Source organism: Rattus norvegicus, chromosome 6 (assembly GCF_021556685.1).
Source record: "Rattus norvegicus strain SHRSP/BbbUtx chromosome 6, alternate assembly SHRSP_T2T, whole genome shotgun sequence".
Lineage (NCBI taxonomy): Eukaryota > Metazoa > Chordata > Mammalia > Rodentia > Muridae > Rattus > Rattus norvegicus.
This window is the reverse complement of record NC_141539.1, coordinates 124,389,904-124,405,949: the sequence shown is the minus strand read 5'-3', so window position 1 is coordinate 124,405,949 and position 16,046 is coordinate 124,389,904. Positions and strand designations below refer to the sequence as shown.

The 16,046-nt window shown below is 45.9% G+C and overlaps 1 protein-coding gene across 1 annotated transcript; it reads right to left on the bottom strand.

The window, feature by feature from the left end:
* Nucleotides 1-2,294: 2,294 nt before the first annotated feature.
* Cpg1 (candidate plasticity gene 1) lies at nt 2,295-14,279 on the bottom strand. The gene is given in 2 exon segments (NM_178104.3): nt 2,295-6,210; nt 13,987-14,279. A coding segment is annotated over 1 exon segment (285 nt). The 5' UTR covers nt 5,676-6,210; nt 13,987-14,279; the 3' UTR covers nt 2,295-5,390.
* Nucleotides 14,280-16,046: the final 1,767 nt, after the last annotated feature.

The following is a 16,046-nucleotide window of genomic DNA, read 5'->3' as shown; positions in this document are numbered from 1 at the left end:
TTCTCACATATCCATGTTCTCATCTATCCATGCAGTGAAATACCTGTGGGCTTACAACTCCTCTTGTAGCCAACAGGAGTTATGAATAAAATCTCTCTGAGGCTATAACGAGAATTAATGAGGCTCAGCCTCTATAAGGTCTTGCCAAGCAGAGCCCAGGCAGTCAGGAGTGCTTATGAGTCATGGGGTAAGTCATGTTTGTTTTGAGTCATTTCTTGCATCACTAGTGCAAAGAGTCATAACCTTTTGGAGTAGAAGAGGGTTTGTTGTGATGTCATCCAGACTCCATTGGGCTTAGATCGCCCCACCTGTCAGTTCTGCCATCTGCTACACACATAAACTCTCCCACAGGCTGGTTCCACTCTGTACCCACAGCTTTTCTTAGCACTTGTCTCACGGTCCCAGCATTTCTAACTCCTTAGGTTGTGTCTTAGTCATGGGTTTCCACTGCTGTGGAGACATCGTGACCAAGGCAAGTCTTATAAAGAAAACATTATTGGGGCTGGCTTACAGTTCTAGAGGGCCAGTCCATTATCATCCTAGCAGGAAGCATGGCAGCATGCAGGCTAACTTGGTACTGGACAAGTTGAGAGTTCTACATCTTCATCTAAAGGGGCAGCTAGGAGGAGACGCTCTTCTGCAGGCAGCCAGGAGGAGGGTTTCAGTCCACATTGGTAAGAGACTGATCATGGGAGTCTTAAAGCCCAACCCCATAGTGACACACTTCCCCTAACAAGGCCACACCTACTCCAAAAGGCCTCACCCACTCTAACAAGGCCATACCTCCTAATCGTGCCACTCCCTAGCCAAGCATATTCAAACCAGGTTGCCACTGAAACTTACATGGCATTACACAGAGCAGTGGTCCTCAACCTTCCTAATACTGTGACCCTTAATACCTAACAGTTCCTCATGTGATGGTGACCCCCACCCATCAAATTATTTTCACTGCTATTTAGTAACTGTAATTTTACTACTGCTATGAATTGCAATGTAAATATCAGATATGCAGATAATTTTAGGTGACCCTCATGAACGGGTCATTCAACTCCCAAAGGGGTCGAGACCCACAGGTTGAGAACCACTGCTCTAAGGGTCTCATTGCAGGTAATCTATCCATGCCATACATTGCCCCGTCGCTGCAGTTTTCCAGAACCTTGGCGCAGTCTCCTAGGACCTCATAATTTTGCATTTTGTGTTCCTGCAAACCCAGAACCATGTGCACATTTCTGCCAAACTTCACTGTTAGCTCAAGCACATAAAGTTGCAGGTTTGTTTCCCCTGCTGGGTTTCAGGGTTATTTTGGTCAGATATTTCCTTGGTGTCCTCTCAGTCCTCTCCATGCCATTGTATATGGGAAGGATGTATGTAGTTTTTTGTTTTATAGGGCTCAGGGTTCAGAGATTACCTTGAACTCTTTGGACGTTGGCCCTCTGAACAATGCTAGAAGTTAGTGGGCTTCTGCTGAAGAACTAATTGTATTTTTCATTATGAGGTGGCTGAACTTTGACCAAGAATCAGGGTGGTGGAGTCATATACATATTCCAGACAGAGAGGGGTCTAGGGAAGGAAGCCTCTGGTGCCTGCAGCCTTTAGAGTAGGAAGTCGCCCTGAAGCCCAAGCAAAGGGGTAGGTAGGAGCTTCCCAGAAGGTAAAGCATGCCGTGTGGCACTTGTGCCATCCAGAGATCCACATATGTAAACTTTCTGGATTACCATCCTCTCAACCCACCACCGCAAATTCTCCACATCAATTCCTTGCCACCCACAATTTCACCATGGGCTCCAGAACCAGCACCTCCACCAAGACCCCAGTTGTGGTCCAGCTCTTTAGCTAACAACCAACAACACTGGGTGTTGGCACTTTAGACCCAAAGAAAATGGCCTTAGGGGGAATTTGGCTTCCCCCTAAGGGAAGCTAAGAACCTGTGGAGAATGTCAGGTAGCGTCACCTTGATGAAAAGTATCTAGACCCATCTTGTCTTTAACAATAAAGCTATGGGACACCACCGTAACCCACATCTTCAGGGCAGACAGGCCATCTGGAGGATGCCTTCCTGCCAAGGTGACTGGTGTGCGCACTACTGAAGCCTGACAGAGCAGTAATGAACCATTCCTCTGTGAGGTCATACCTCCCTGCAACTGACAACATGTAGGTCAAATCGCATTGGGGGCAACTTTGGGGCACCCTGCAGGATCACTGTTTTTAGAGCAATTTCTTTTCAGTATAGATTAAAATAAGTCCTCTGTCTTAGGGTTTTACTGCTGTGAGCAGACATCATGACCAAGGCAAGTCTTGTAAAGGACATTTAATTGAAGTTGGCTTACAGGTTCAGAGGTTCAGTACAGTATGATCAAGGTGGGAACATGGCAGGACCCAGGCAGGCATGGTGCAGGAGGAGCTGAGAGTTCTACATCTTCATCTGAAAGCTGCTAGCAGAATACTGACTTCCAGGCAGCTAGGACAAGGGTATTAAAGCCCACACCCACAGTGACACACCTACTCCAACAAGGCCACACCTCTTAAAAGTGCCACTTCCCTGGGCTGAGCATATACAAACCATCATAATCCACTCCCTGGCTCCTATCAGCTTGTTCACATAAGTCTATGGGGCCATACCTAAACATAGCATAATGCAAAATGCATTTAGTCCAATTTCAAAGGTCCCCATAGTCTATAGTAGTCTCAACAATGTTAAAAGTCAAACAAATGTTAAAATTTCAAAGTCTCTTCTGAGATTCATCCAATCATTCCAAAGCAAGACAGGAAACCCACTGGGCAAACTCCAAACCCTGCATCTCCATGTCTGATGTTAAAGCAGTCTACAGATCTCCAAATCCTTTTTCATCTTTGTTGACTGCAACAAACTTCTTTCTCCTGGGCTGGTTCCACTCCCTTTTAGCAGCTTTCCTCAGCAGGTCATCTATGGCTGTGGCATGTTGAATATCTTGGGGTCTACAAGGCAACGTCAATGTTACAGCTTCATATCCACACATGATCTTCTGGGCTCCTCCAAAGGGCTGGCATCACTTCTCTAGCTCTGCCCTCTGTAGCACTCTAAGCTCAGGTTGATCCCCTCCACTGCCATTGCTGTTCTTGGTGATCATCCCGTGGTATTGGCATCTCCAATATGCTGGGGTCTTCTGTTGTAACTAGGCTTCACCAATAGCCTCTCATAGGCTCTCTTCATGGTGCCAAGCCTCACCTCCTTTGCATGACCCCTTCAGTCCTGGGCCATTAACTACAACTGAGGCTGCACTTTCACCAATGGCCTTCCATGGCCTCTCACAGGGCTAAGCCTCAGCTGTTCTTTATGACCCCTTCATGCCTTCAAAACCAGTACCAGCTGGGTGATTCTTACACATAACCAAATACAGCAGCTTCAGTAGGTTCAACCTTGACTATCTCTGGAGCACAGCTTCTTTGTGCTCTCAGAAAACATTTTCCAAAGGATTTTACCTCAAGTGGTGCTGGTCTCTTCTTAATCACCACTAATTTCTTAGTTCTAGCTAACCAGCATCAATTGTCCCTTCTGTTCTGGACTCTAAAGCCAGAGCCACATGTCCAAAGCTGCAGAGTTCTGCTGCTTGCTGGGGCTGGAACATGCCCTCCTGCCTTGTTCTATTACATTATCACCAGCTTTCTGTTTTCCAACTCCTTCACTGTCTAAGCTTGGCTGTCCAGGAACTTGCTCTATAAACTGACTTTGAACTCAGAGATCTGCATGCCTGTCTTCTAAGCACTGAGATTAAAGATGTGGTCCACCAAGCCTGGATTTAGATTTTTCTTCACCTAGAACTTGCTCTGTCCCAGACTGGCCTTGGGCTCAGAGATCTGCTTGGCTTTATCTCCTGGGATTAAAAGTGTTTACCACCATGCCTTGATCTAAATTTAGCTGGGTAGGCTCTTGCTTCAAAGTCACTACTCCCTTAATTCAATTTATTATCTTTGAACACAGTTCACTTTGAACCGCGGTGAACTTAGCAAAGAAGAATTGGGAAGCGTTCATGGTATGGGAAGGACCACAGGATACTTGGAAGATTTACCAGGAAACCAGTTCAGCACAGTGGGAGCCTAGACTGTGTTATGGACTGAATTATGTTCTCTCCGAATCCATACATGGAGATCCTGATTTTCAGCTCTATTTGGAGACAAACCTTTAAGGACGTGGTTAAGGGTAAATGAGATACTAGGAAGAAAGCCTACTCCAGTAAAACCCAAGGCAAGGAGTGAGGGTACCAGGATAAAGCAGTCAGCTATAAGGCAGGAGGAGCCAACCCTGCTCATGTTCAACCTGCAGAACTGTGAGGGACAGCTGTCTAAGTCACCCAGCCTGTGGCTTTTTACTATGGTAGCCCCTGGACATCTCTCTTCCCTGGTGTCAAAGTTCACATGAGTCCGGGCTCTTTAGAGAAACAGAACCAACATAGGGTTTATACTGGGGGAGAGGTTTGTCATGTGGAAATGGTCCATATAATTTGAGAGGCTAATAAATCCAAGATCAGCCGGGCTCCTGTCCCAGGGAAGTGAGTTCTCTCACAGCACGTAAGATCACCCTCCTGTTTCGTTTAGGCCTTTGGTGGACTGGATAAGGTGTATTGAGCATCCGAGAGTTCATGGATTTAAGTTATAGTCACATCCCCAAACATCTTCCTAGGAATAATCAGAACCATATCTAAGCAACTGAACTGGGTAACCCCCTCGTCCAGACCACCACAGACTCAGCAGGAAAGGTAAGGGGAGGAGACAGGGTGCTGCAAGGCTGCGTCAGAGATCATCTCGAACTGCCCTTTAAGCAAACCTAACAAGTGTGAATTTAATTCTGAGGAAGGGGAGGCATTGGATGGGTTTATCCAGGCAATGACGAGTATAGAGTGCCCATTTTAAGACTATATATCGAGAGTATTGACAGCTGGGTGTGGTACGTGTGCCTATAATCTCGGCACGGAGAAGGCTGAGGAAGGAGCCTCCAGTTCAAGGCTTGCCTGGGCAACACAGAAATACGCTGTCTCAAAAATACAGGTAAAGAAGGAGCCTTGGGGCTGCCTTGTGGAAGCACAGGAGGGGCTGTCTGGTGCAGTTGGTGGATAGCACAGAATTCAATGCAGGCACCATTCCCATCCTAGTGTGTGAGGTAATGACGTCTCATGGAGTTTCTTAGCACACTCAGTGGCCGTGACTGCACTGGAAAGACATGAATGGAAGCAAAGAGTATGAAGCTGAGGGAGTCCTCTGAGTCTCACGATAGCCACCGCTTGGTGGCTGCCACCTGAGGGATAAAATGACACTTTTTTTTAAACTGATTAATTTTGTTGACTATCTCATACACGTATACAATGCTCTGTAGTTTCTCCCTCCCATCCCTTTCTCCTACCTCCTTCCTGTTCCCATCATCCCCCTCCCCTTGTCCCTAACAGTTCCTTTCCACAAACGTGGCTTGGGGTTTGGTTTAATGAGCATTTCGTTTCACCAGGACCATCTGTGTGACCTTTAGATTTGGTCACCAAGGGGTGTATAACTGAAGGTAATGTTCGCCCTCTGCTTGCATCTACAGAGACAAAGAGAGCAGCGGTAGAGCTAGGGCTCCCTGAACCTCTCCTCCCTCCAGGCCTGATTACTGATGGGCCATTTTCGTTCTTATACCAGTGTAGGTAAGGATGTGACTTCTTGGCCATTTTCCGGATGTCATTTACAGGTCTGTTCTTGCCTTTGCGTATCAGATGTAAACAAGTCCAACACCTCCCACCAGGTCATACAGATCACGACGACACTGGGAGAGAAACAGCAAAAACTAAGGACACTGGAGAGCAGTCATGACCCATGGTCATCCTAGGCAGAGGAAGAAGGATCTCGCTTGTCCCCCTTGCAGGAAGTTTCATTTCTCAGGGACTCAGGGTCCAAGTGAACGTGACATACTCCCCCTGTGTCAACAACCTCTCCAGTCTGCAGATCAAAACCTTGTGGTTTTCTTTATGCTTCAGCGAAATGAATTGAACGGTCTACGCTTCCTTCTGTTCTCCCCGCGTTTTCAGAAGTAAGAGATGGCAGAAAACATTCCTTTTCCCCCTGCAAAGTGGCTGTGATCTCACGAGGACCTTTTTTTTGCTTCTGTTTTTATCTTGATGTGATTGTCATCTCTTTTGAAGCTTTGAAGGTGAGTCTTCTAGACACGAAAGAACAGAGAAGACAGAATAACTGACTGCTCGACTGCTGCGTTTGGAGGAAAACAGAAAAAAAAAAGGAATAAAATACCAAACTGTCAAAGTCCCGTGTCTGCTGTATTTATGTTTTCTAAAGCTGAGGACGATCCGATGGTGTTTGTTCTAACATTGAAATACTTGCTATCTGCTTACTGCTAGTCGCCAAATCTAATGGGATCATCCAGAACGAAAAGTCAGGAGGCCTCCGACTTAGACCTATGCTTATGGTGGAGGAAGTTTCTGGGGTTTCTTTTCAGATATCGTGGACAGACCATTAACTGGAATTGCAAAGTGGTGTAAAGGCAAGCTACCTTCTAAAAGAGTTCTTGGCCCAACTTGACATTGAGCATGAGAAAAACTCCTTCCCTCAAGCACACCAGAGGAAGACTGATGTGCCTAAGGGACACCGATCTCAAGTCTCCATGAAGCAAGTTCTGTAGGCTCTGTAAGGAAGAATCAAGAAACTTTCCTGTGTAGATAGGAGGCCTTTCTCACTGCAAAATTGCCTAGAGAACTAACTTAATAGGTTGTTGACCAGTGTGGAAGATGTGGCTGTACACAGGAAAGGACACAGGAGCCATTATATAAGTGGGAAGGACTCTCTTCAGATGTTACGCAGGCCACCGGACAAGAAGTTCCACAAGATTAGAAACCAAGTGTACAGCCATGGTAGGAAAGACAGAACCTGGGTCACTTCCAGTTTGTCCTTGAGAGCAATGAGTGACTTTTTGTAGGGGAGGAAGGAGAGTTTGCCACTCTGCCAGAGTCTGCTGCTCTTGTCACGAGGAAGTGCACCATTTTAGACTGAAATTAAATCAGGCCTTCCTGCTCTCAGTCTACCATGCAGGCTGAGCATGAACCGGGCCAAGGTGCTAATGCAATTAGGGCTGTGAGTTGGTACCCAGCCACCCGCCCCCATTCTGACTCATCTGCTGCTATGCCCTCAAGGTGACCCATAGCATTCCTCCTGCTGGTCCTTGACTCTCTCCTTGGCACTTGACCAGCAGGAGAGGAAAATTCCCATGATAATTGGTGAAGGAGATCATGACTAATGAAGAAAAGAAACACTGTCTTCAATACTTTTCCTGTCTCTGTGGAATGTCCTGGGGCCCATGATTTGCTGGAGGACTATCAGGTCAGTAAGGGACCTTGAAGGTGAGTAACAGGACTTTCATGAGTGTTCCACAAATCATATGACTCTTTGTCTTCTTTTCCCTTACAGCCATTTCTATAATTACTAATGTACCCAACTAATGGGACCGGTCCACCTCCTGTCATGATGTCTTGGACCTCCTAGCCACTTCTTTTTTTTTTTTTTTTTTTTTCGGAGCTGGGGACCGAACCCAGGGCCTTGCGCTTCCTAGGCAAGCACTCTACCACTGAGCTAAATCCCCAACCCCCCTCCTAGCCACTTCTATTGTACCTCCCCAGAATGTCAGTACCTCTTGACCTTGAAGAAATCGAGATGCTCTCTGATCAGCTGTGATGAGCACGTGAACCCCAAGGCAACAACACGTCTCAGATCATTTTCAAAACATTCTTGTGAATCAGACAACCCAGGCTGCTCAGGACAAACACAGAAAACCAGATGGATCTGCTCACACAGAGCCTTATGCAGACCCTCAGAGTGGAGAACCTTGTGCAGACCTTCGGTGTGGACACACGGTTTTATTCTTAGACTCTTGTCACTTGCTCTATCAATTTTCTTTGAAAAACACTTGAAGATCCAGGAGCTTCAGGTACACTGGCTGCTCTGCAGGTCTTCAAGTTTGGCCATGGTGGAGTCTCCTGGTGCAGGGGTCTGATCCTCAGAACTGCATTTTTAAAATTTACTTAATCTTTTTGAGCCTCGGCTACCCAGTGTAAGTGGGGTTAAAGAGGCCAACTGGTAAGATTTTGATAATGATAAATAAGATAATAATAGTTGGGATAAGTTACAATGTAAATTAGATACCCACTGCTTGCTTGACCCAGTGTCCAATAGTTCCTGCAGTGCACAAATCCTTGGCTGAAGTAGAAGTCACAATAATTGTTAGAGTCAATCAAGTTCCTAGAATCAAGGGGAAGCTTACTCCACCTAGCTTAGAAGATGCAACCCAACAGCTAGAGCGCCAATAGTAAAAGGACATCTGACCATTATAGCATCATACAGAGTCGGGGCCTCGGCATCCTTTCCACAGTAGGGGATGCTGCATATCGTCTGCATAGCAGATCAGTGGCAGTACCAATCCATGCCTGGGACGATAGTCAGTCTCTCAGGAAAATAAAGACGATGAGTAGAACAACTGATAGCTCAAAGTTACTGACTGGCTCCATGGGTTAACTATGTGACTGCCAAGCAGCCAATGCTAGGCACACAGGCCAAAGCCTCATTGTCCCTTCTTTGAGGCCTCGTGCACCTGCTGCGTTTCCGGGATGCATCCTTCCTTTATTCTGACCTTATCTAGCAAGAGGTCTTTTCTGCTAATTCCCTTAGCCTGGCTGCTTGCAGACCTCCTTGGTAGTGCATTTGAAGACTGCCTTGAGGAGGGGGAACTTTCACAGGTGGTTTCTGTCACTGCCTGGGGTGAGGTTTTTAGATGGAGATTCTCATGGAGTCACCTCTTTAGGTCCTGCCTTTGAACCCTAGTCTATGGGTTTGGGTTTTAGAGAGCTAGACGGTGAGTTGGGGACCTTATGAATTCTTACCCTCTTAGGATTTTGTGTGTCCCAGGAGGGGTAGGGGGAGGGAGGTTCAGGATGCTGAGGACTTAGGATGCCCAACAGGCAGGTCTTTGGCCCGTTTCTTCCTTCATGCCACAGCTGTTGTGTTTTAAGACCTTTGTGGCTTTTGTCTGGTGTTGCTGGCTTGAGATGTGTATTCCTCTTCTTGGCCTCTAGTTTGTGCTGCGTCTGGCCTTGTGTATACCCAGGAGAGCACCACAGGGCTTTCAAAGGTTTAGGAAATTGAAAAGCTGTTTTTAAACCATTGGTAAGCTCAAATCAGCCACAGAGGCCATATTTACAGGAGAAAAATTGGTAAATGTGAACATCATAGTGTTTGCCTTGGGGGAGCAAGTTTGTCTGAGCCAATAGTTGGCTTCTTTCCTCAACTCCAGATATCCACAGCCCAGTGAATCTGTAGGGCTGAACCAGAGGTACCCCAAACACAGCCAAGTGCAAACTGAATTCAAATGCATTCCTCCACTAACATAGGCATCCTCATGTAGTGTCTGTTTTGGTCTCTGGTACCAATAGCCGTCAAGATTTGGATGATTGAGGGATGAGTCACAGGCTTCAGCAGAGGAATGACTTAGCTACAGGGAAACTACTTCGCCTCTCTGTAGCCAGAGCAGAATAACAGTTCCTGAGCTCATCAGGAATGCTCTGAGGTTTGGGGGTGAAGCTTCCTTTCTCTGAGTAAACATGGAGACCATTCTTTGGAGAGACGTGCCAAGTGGTACTCCGGCAGTAACGCCATGCACACAGAGCAAGCCGGAGAGGACTTACTCATCTGTACAATGGAACAGATGTAAAACGTGACGATTCCTATTTCCTTATTTGTTTTAAAATTGAACCTGCTAAATATTTTGCCTTGCCTTGCTGTGCTAATAGGTGATGGACAGAGGTATAGGGATCTGTGTAATGGAGTTACAAACATCCCCGAGACAATGGGACACTGCCTTCTTATAACATGATACGAATCAGAGAGAGGAGAAGAACACCTCAGGGGAGCTTCTGAACCAGATGCCCCAGCAAGCCGCCAACACGCTGCTCACTCCCAAAGCTTGCTTGTTGCCACTGTCTTACTTCTTGTCCTGACAGCCAGACAGATGCTGCTCATCATCCACAGCACTTTCCTGGCTGACGCTGGGTACTCCCCAGAGCTCTTTCCTCTACCATCGCAGGTCAAGGAAGGTGATTCACGAGACGAGAATCATTTGCCATCCCTGACCCCATTCAAAAGAATTGGGCAGCACAAGAGAAAGACTTGAGGATCCACATCATAGGCTTACCAAGAGCTATTCATCCATTCTGGTTTCCTTTAGTGCTGATGAACATGGCTCAGTTAACAGAGTATGTTCCTAGGACGGCCGAAGCCCTGAGTTCCATCTCCGGCCATGCAGAAACCTCAGCACCCAGGAGAAAGGCAAAAGGATCAGAAGTTCGAGGTCATCTTCAGCTACAATTTGAGATTAGCCTGGGATACATGTGGTCCTGTCTCAACAACAATAACAACAAAAAAATGAATAGATACACATTTTTAAAAGTGTGACTGTATTTACTCAATATCCATGGTGTCATCTTCTAAACCCAAACTGTAACTTTCAAGACAAGCGTGGGGCACAAGGATGTCATCTTAGCACTTAGGCAAGAATGAAAGTTCCAGGCCAACTGAAGTTATAGATGAGATCCTGTCTCAAAAAAAAAAAAAAGTGAAACTAAGGCTTAAGGCAGCTAAACCTTCTGTGGTTGCTTCTACTAGAGATCCTGAGTACGTTCGCCTGTTTAAGACTAAAGGGGATTTTTTTTCAGCCCAGCCCTTCCTTGTCCCCTCCTCTGTGGTAATGTGGTAGACCACACATCTTTAGAAGGACCCACTGTTCTGGAGTTTGCTCCAGTCCCTCCCTTTGCAACCTTTCTGCCACCTGCATCTTAAACATAAATGTTTGATATCAAAGATTCTGCTTTTCTCCGTCTCCATTCCCAGGCTCCACTCGGATGAACTAATCACCCCTTTGTAGTCTGAAATGTAGACTGACGTGCCAAATTATATCATCTAATCCTTGCCCTGAACTGACTCATGTATCCAACAGACATCTTGACCATCCAATGGGCACCTGTCATTAAATCTGTTCGAAACTAAGCCAATTATTCCATTGGTACCAAAAACATAAAACCTTCCCCTCGGAGTAGTTTAGTCTGGGAGAAAGCCCAAGTTAGAATTCTCTACTTCTCCTTTTGTGTCTGCTACCTGTCAGTTGTTTGTCTAATGAGTATGTCAGAAGTCTGTCTCCATTGTCTATCATGAACAAAGGGCTTTGCTCTGTATTTATTGAACAACACAGCAACCATCATGAGAATGTAATAAGAAATTCTTTTTTAATAGAAATCTTTAACAGGTTTTAAAGGGGAAGAAGTTATTTTATTCACAACTGACCCAGAATAGTGCTTGAAGTCACACACAGATGTTGTTGACCTATATCCACATGTTGCTTCCAACATTTATAATGAATAGTTGTTTAAGGTTGCTCTTAACCTGTTGACAGCTTTCAGCAAACCATTACCACAAGACACATACACACACACACACACAGACAACTCACACATAGTCACAGCACACTCTCACACAGACTCTCTCACACATACACACACTCAACACACACGTACACACACTCACACATACTCTCACACACTCTTACACACACACTCACACATACTCTCACACATTCACACACACTCTCACACATGCTCATACACACACTCACACACACACATACACTTCTGTGTCAAGAGTGTGTAAAAGTACAAAGTTTGTAATTAAAGCTACACATTTAGAGCAAGGGAGTTGGCTCAGCTTGTTGTTCTTGCAAAAGACCCAGGATCCATCCCAAACACCTACACGGTGACTCACAACCAACTGTACTTCCAGTCCCCCAGGATCTGATATCCTCTTCTGACCTCTGTAGGTACTAGGCACAGACATAGTGCATACACATACACATGCAGGCACATAAAAATAAGAAAATAAAATAAATTAAAGCTACGTAGTTAGCTTGGATTATAAAGGTTGATTGCATGGGGAGTGTAAGGTACAGTGAGGTTAGTTACATAGTTTTCTTGAAGATAATTTACACTTAAATGGATGAGCACACAGTAGGGCAGTAGATTGCTGTACGTATTTAAATGCTCTCAAGGCTTATTATCAATTTAGTTACAAGGTCTGACAAAAGCTCGGTTTCTTAGGTAGCTGGTACCTTCAGAAAAGCTGTTCCCAGTGGCCTGTGTGGGCCTCATTTCCTGTTACCCAGACTAGACTTCAGGGCACTCCTAGATTTAGTTTGCCTCCCGCAGCTACTCAAAAGTTGATTCTTGCTCCCCTGGTTTTATGAACGCTTCCCAGTTTCAATCCCTCCTCTCCCCTCCAGCTCAGACCTTGCTCTTGGAGTAGCTTTCTGAGTTCCCCTGCATGTGAGTCTGACCCGAGCCTTCTCTTTGCTTATATTGCTGAACTTGGCCTTCGCACATGCGCGTATCCCCAGCTCAGTCCCCGACTTGCTGGTATCAGCCCCAGTGATATCTGGTACCAGCAAGACGAACAGCATCTCATCTCCCACTGAAGCAAAGCCCATCAGTTCCCACACCATCTTTCATCCCCCGGAGCCTGGCGATGGCACACACTGCTGTCTATGATGCCCTACCCCTCTGTGCACCCCATTAGTCAGTGCCTCGCCATTGCTCGGTTCTCTCCAAGACACTGTTGCTTCAGCTCCAATCTGCCTAAATTCACCCGCTTTCTACAGAGTGCCCCTGTAATTCCCCACATACATCTCTGTGGGGCGCACCTCTGAAATAGGGTTAGGAATTGATTTATAGTGACTATTCATTCTTTTTCTTCTGGAGACAGCTAGCATCCAGATTCCCACCCTAGACGTGGGATGCCTTCTAAGCACAGCCTGCTTCCTTCAAGGTGAAAGAAAAACATCAGCTACCCACTCTTCCAGCCTCCTTCCAGTGGAAGTGAGAGCTGCTGATGGTCTGTGCCAGATGCAAACCCTGGGTCAAGTTTGGCTGAGAACTGTGTGGCACAGAAAGGAAGGGTCGCTTCACTTAGAGAGGGCGACTACAGCAGTTGCACCTCTTCTGGTGCCCCAAAGTCAAGGAGCCACATTAGTGACCCTGGTGGTACAAAATGTAGCAACTAACACTCAATGGATCAGTTGTGGTCATTTCTCAGCCCACTCGAACTCTGTACCTGATTCTATAACCCAGTCTCTAAAGTTTAAAAAAAAAAAAAAGATACGCACTAAGTATATACAGTCGTGGGGAAATTACCTCATCTTATGGTGTTGTGTCTGTAATAAGACATAATTTGAGTACTATAAAGTTTACCTGTTGGGAACATGCGGTTCAATAGCTCCTAGTATACTCATGCAGGTGTGGGGTCATCACAACCATTCGACCACTCACAGATGTTCACTCTTGCTACTGGTTGACCGTCATTCCTACTTCTAACTACTGTCTGTCTCCTTATCCCAATGTCCTCAAGTATAAGGTGGCCTTGTCTGCTGGCAGTTTCCTGTAACATCTCGCTGATGTTTTTAGGATCAGAGATGCCATTTTAGATATCCAGGTCAGTTCCTCTTAATTGTTAAATAATACTGCATTATCTGGGTTTATTATAGTCCCCTGCCAATATTTTTGATGAGCTTAGGCTGAAGTGGGTCCAGTTGCCACCAAGAATTCAGACTGCATTTGTCCTCACCAAGAACGTGAGTTCCTCAGTAGCAGAAATGTCTTCATGGTTTTTGGTTTTTCAGATCCAGGAGCTACTTCTGGCAAACTGACTGTTCCATAGGCATTCTGTAGACATGTGGACTGACAATGATATTGGGGACACTATAAACATTAACATTTTTACTCAACTTCATCCATAAAAGAAACGACTGGGGTAGAAAACAGTTATCTGCGTCTTGTGCGCAGGGATGCTCCTCTGCGAGAAAGCATCGACCCCCCCATCCCCTCCTCTGCCACACCCTGACTCTACTGCTGTGCTCAGCACTCTCTGGCAGCAGTCTAGACTCACCGGAAGCCAGCAGGCGACCTTTCACCCTGCCCGAATTGCCCCTCATCCTCTTCTCTGGAGTGGAAGGTTGAGATTCCCTTCCTCACAGGGTCTGGGTAATGTATCCCGTGTAATATTTATGCTCTGCGTGTGCCTGGACTTCCCAAGCTGTGCCCTGTTTATGCATTCATGAGGAAGTACTTGGGAACATTATCTCGTCAAATGGAGCTGAACAGTGGCTCCACTTTATGAGGAATCGCAGGCTGTGTTTCTTCTTTATTTGTAAATGTGACAGCCCCAAAGATGCCTTATTTTATGAGAGACAGCTGATTAAACACCTTTGAATATCTGCCCGTGCAAACTGCAACATCATTAATTTGCGCCAGAAAAAAGAGTAGCTGGGGAAACGTGATTCAGACGGCAGGCGGCGGCGGCTTGCCTCGTCAGAGACAAGTAGCATTTACATCTTTGGAGAGCGCGTTGGGAAGAGTCACCCTAAAGTATCAGTGTTTTCAGGACTGACATCAGTGGGTGCTCACATCACTTTGTGCTCATCTATTTAAAACCCCAGCATAGATATTTTAGTCTTAAACAGCACTTGTCCCCACGGTGATCCAACGCTTCTACATGTGTCTCTCCCATTCCTTCCCCATCTTTCTCCCTTCTGGTTCCTCATCAGCCATTGCAGCCTCATCATTGCCACACAGCTCTGAGATGGCTTCTGCACCTTGTGGATCTCTTTGCCTGGTTCTGGAGAGCAAGGGATTTCTCCTAGCGGAGTTTGATGGGGAGATGCTTGAATGTATGATTTTTAAAGCAGCATCAACTTTACTTTTCAAACAAATAGAAAATTCAGGAGCTGGGGAGATGGGCTCATTGGCTAAAGTGTTTGTTGCACGAGTGTGAGGACCTGAGTTTAGTCCCCAGCACCCAAGTGGGAAAAAAAAAGTGGAAACTGAGATGTGTGCTTTTAGCCCCAGCTCTGGGGAGATAGACACAGGAGGATTCCTGAAGCTGTGCGGTCAGCCAGTCATTCCTAGTTGTCAAGGCCCTGGTTCCAGTGATAGATCCCCTTTCAAAATACAAGGTAAACAGCTCGGAGGAACAGTACACTCAGGGTTGAACTCTGGCTTCCACACACATGTACATAAACATGCACACATATGAATGTCTACATAACTCAGGAGGAAAAAGCCTTCCTTCTATAACCAAGCAAGTCGCAGTCACTAAGTTAAACGTAAGCTTCTAAAATGGGATTTTTTTTACCCCTCATTAATTATTTTTAATGCCATCATGGAAATAAATGTTAAAGCAAAAAGAAATATTCACAAATCCTAATTTTTTTGGTATAGAGTTGTGAGATTACATAGCACTTTATTAGGAGCCTTTTAAATCTACACCTTTTTCCCCAAAACCTCATCATGTGGATTCTACCATATGCCCAACTCTCATAACTAAAACCAGGAGTGGCTCAACTTGTGTCATGACGTCTGGTAGTTAGCGATTTGCATACAGAGCTGAGTCCCTTGATTATTCCTCTCAGTTGTCACAATAACTCTGTGAAGAAAGCAGAATTCTAGCTGAGCACGGGCCTGATTCCTGTTGTATCCAGTCTTCAGCTATTAGACTTCTAGAGTCATTTTGACTATGGCCGAAAGGACACAGGTAGTTGTCCTGCATTAGATCGCTCAGCTTGGCAGTCAGAGCCTACGCACATCTACTTCTATAGGTCGCATCCTATAGAAGGGGTACTGAGTAGATTCATGGCAGGAAAGGTGCTTTGCCTTGTCTGAGTCGGTGGGGGTGGCCATGGCAGGCTTAGGGGAGTGGTCCTTGTCCATGGTACTGAACAAGCAGCTACACAAAGGGGACATCCTGTGGTCTTTAACTGGGCTATTCTTTTCAGTGCTCTCGACTTCTCTTAGGGATTTCCTTTTCCAATGGAGGAAGCTTCCCGAGCTTTCAATACAGTCACAACACAAATAGGTCCCAAGACTCGTGCGTCACAGTGCATAAAGGAGACTGGCTCAGACCCACCGTTTGCTAGCGAGATCTTAGCGGGAGGGATCATTCAGTATTTC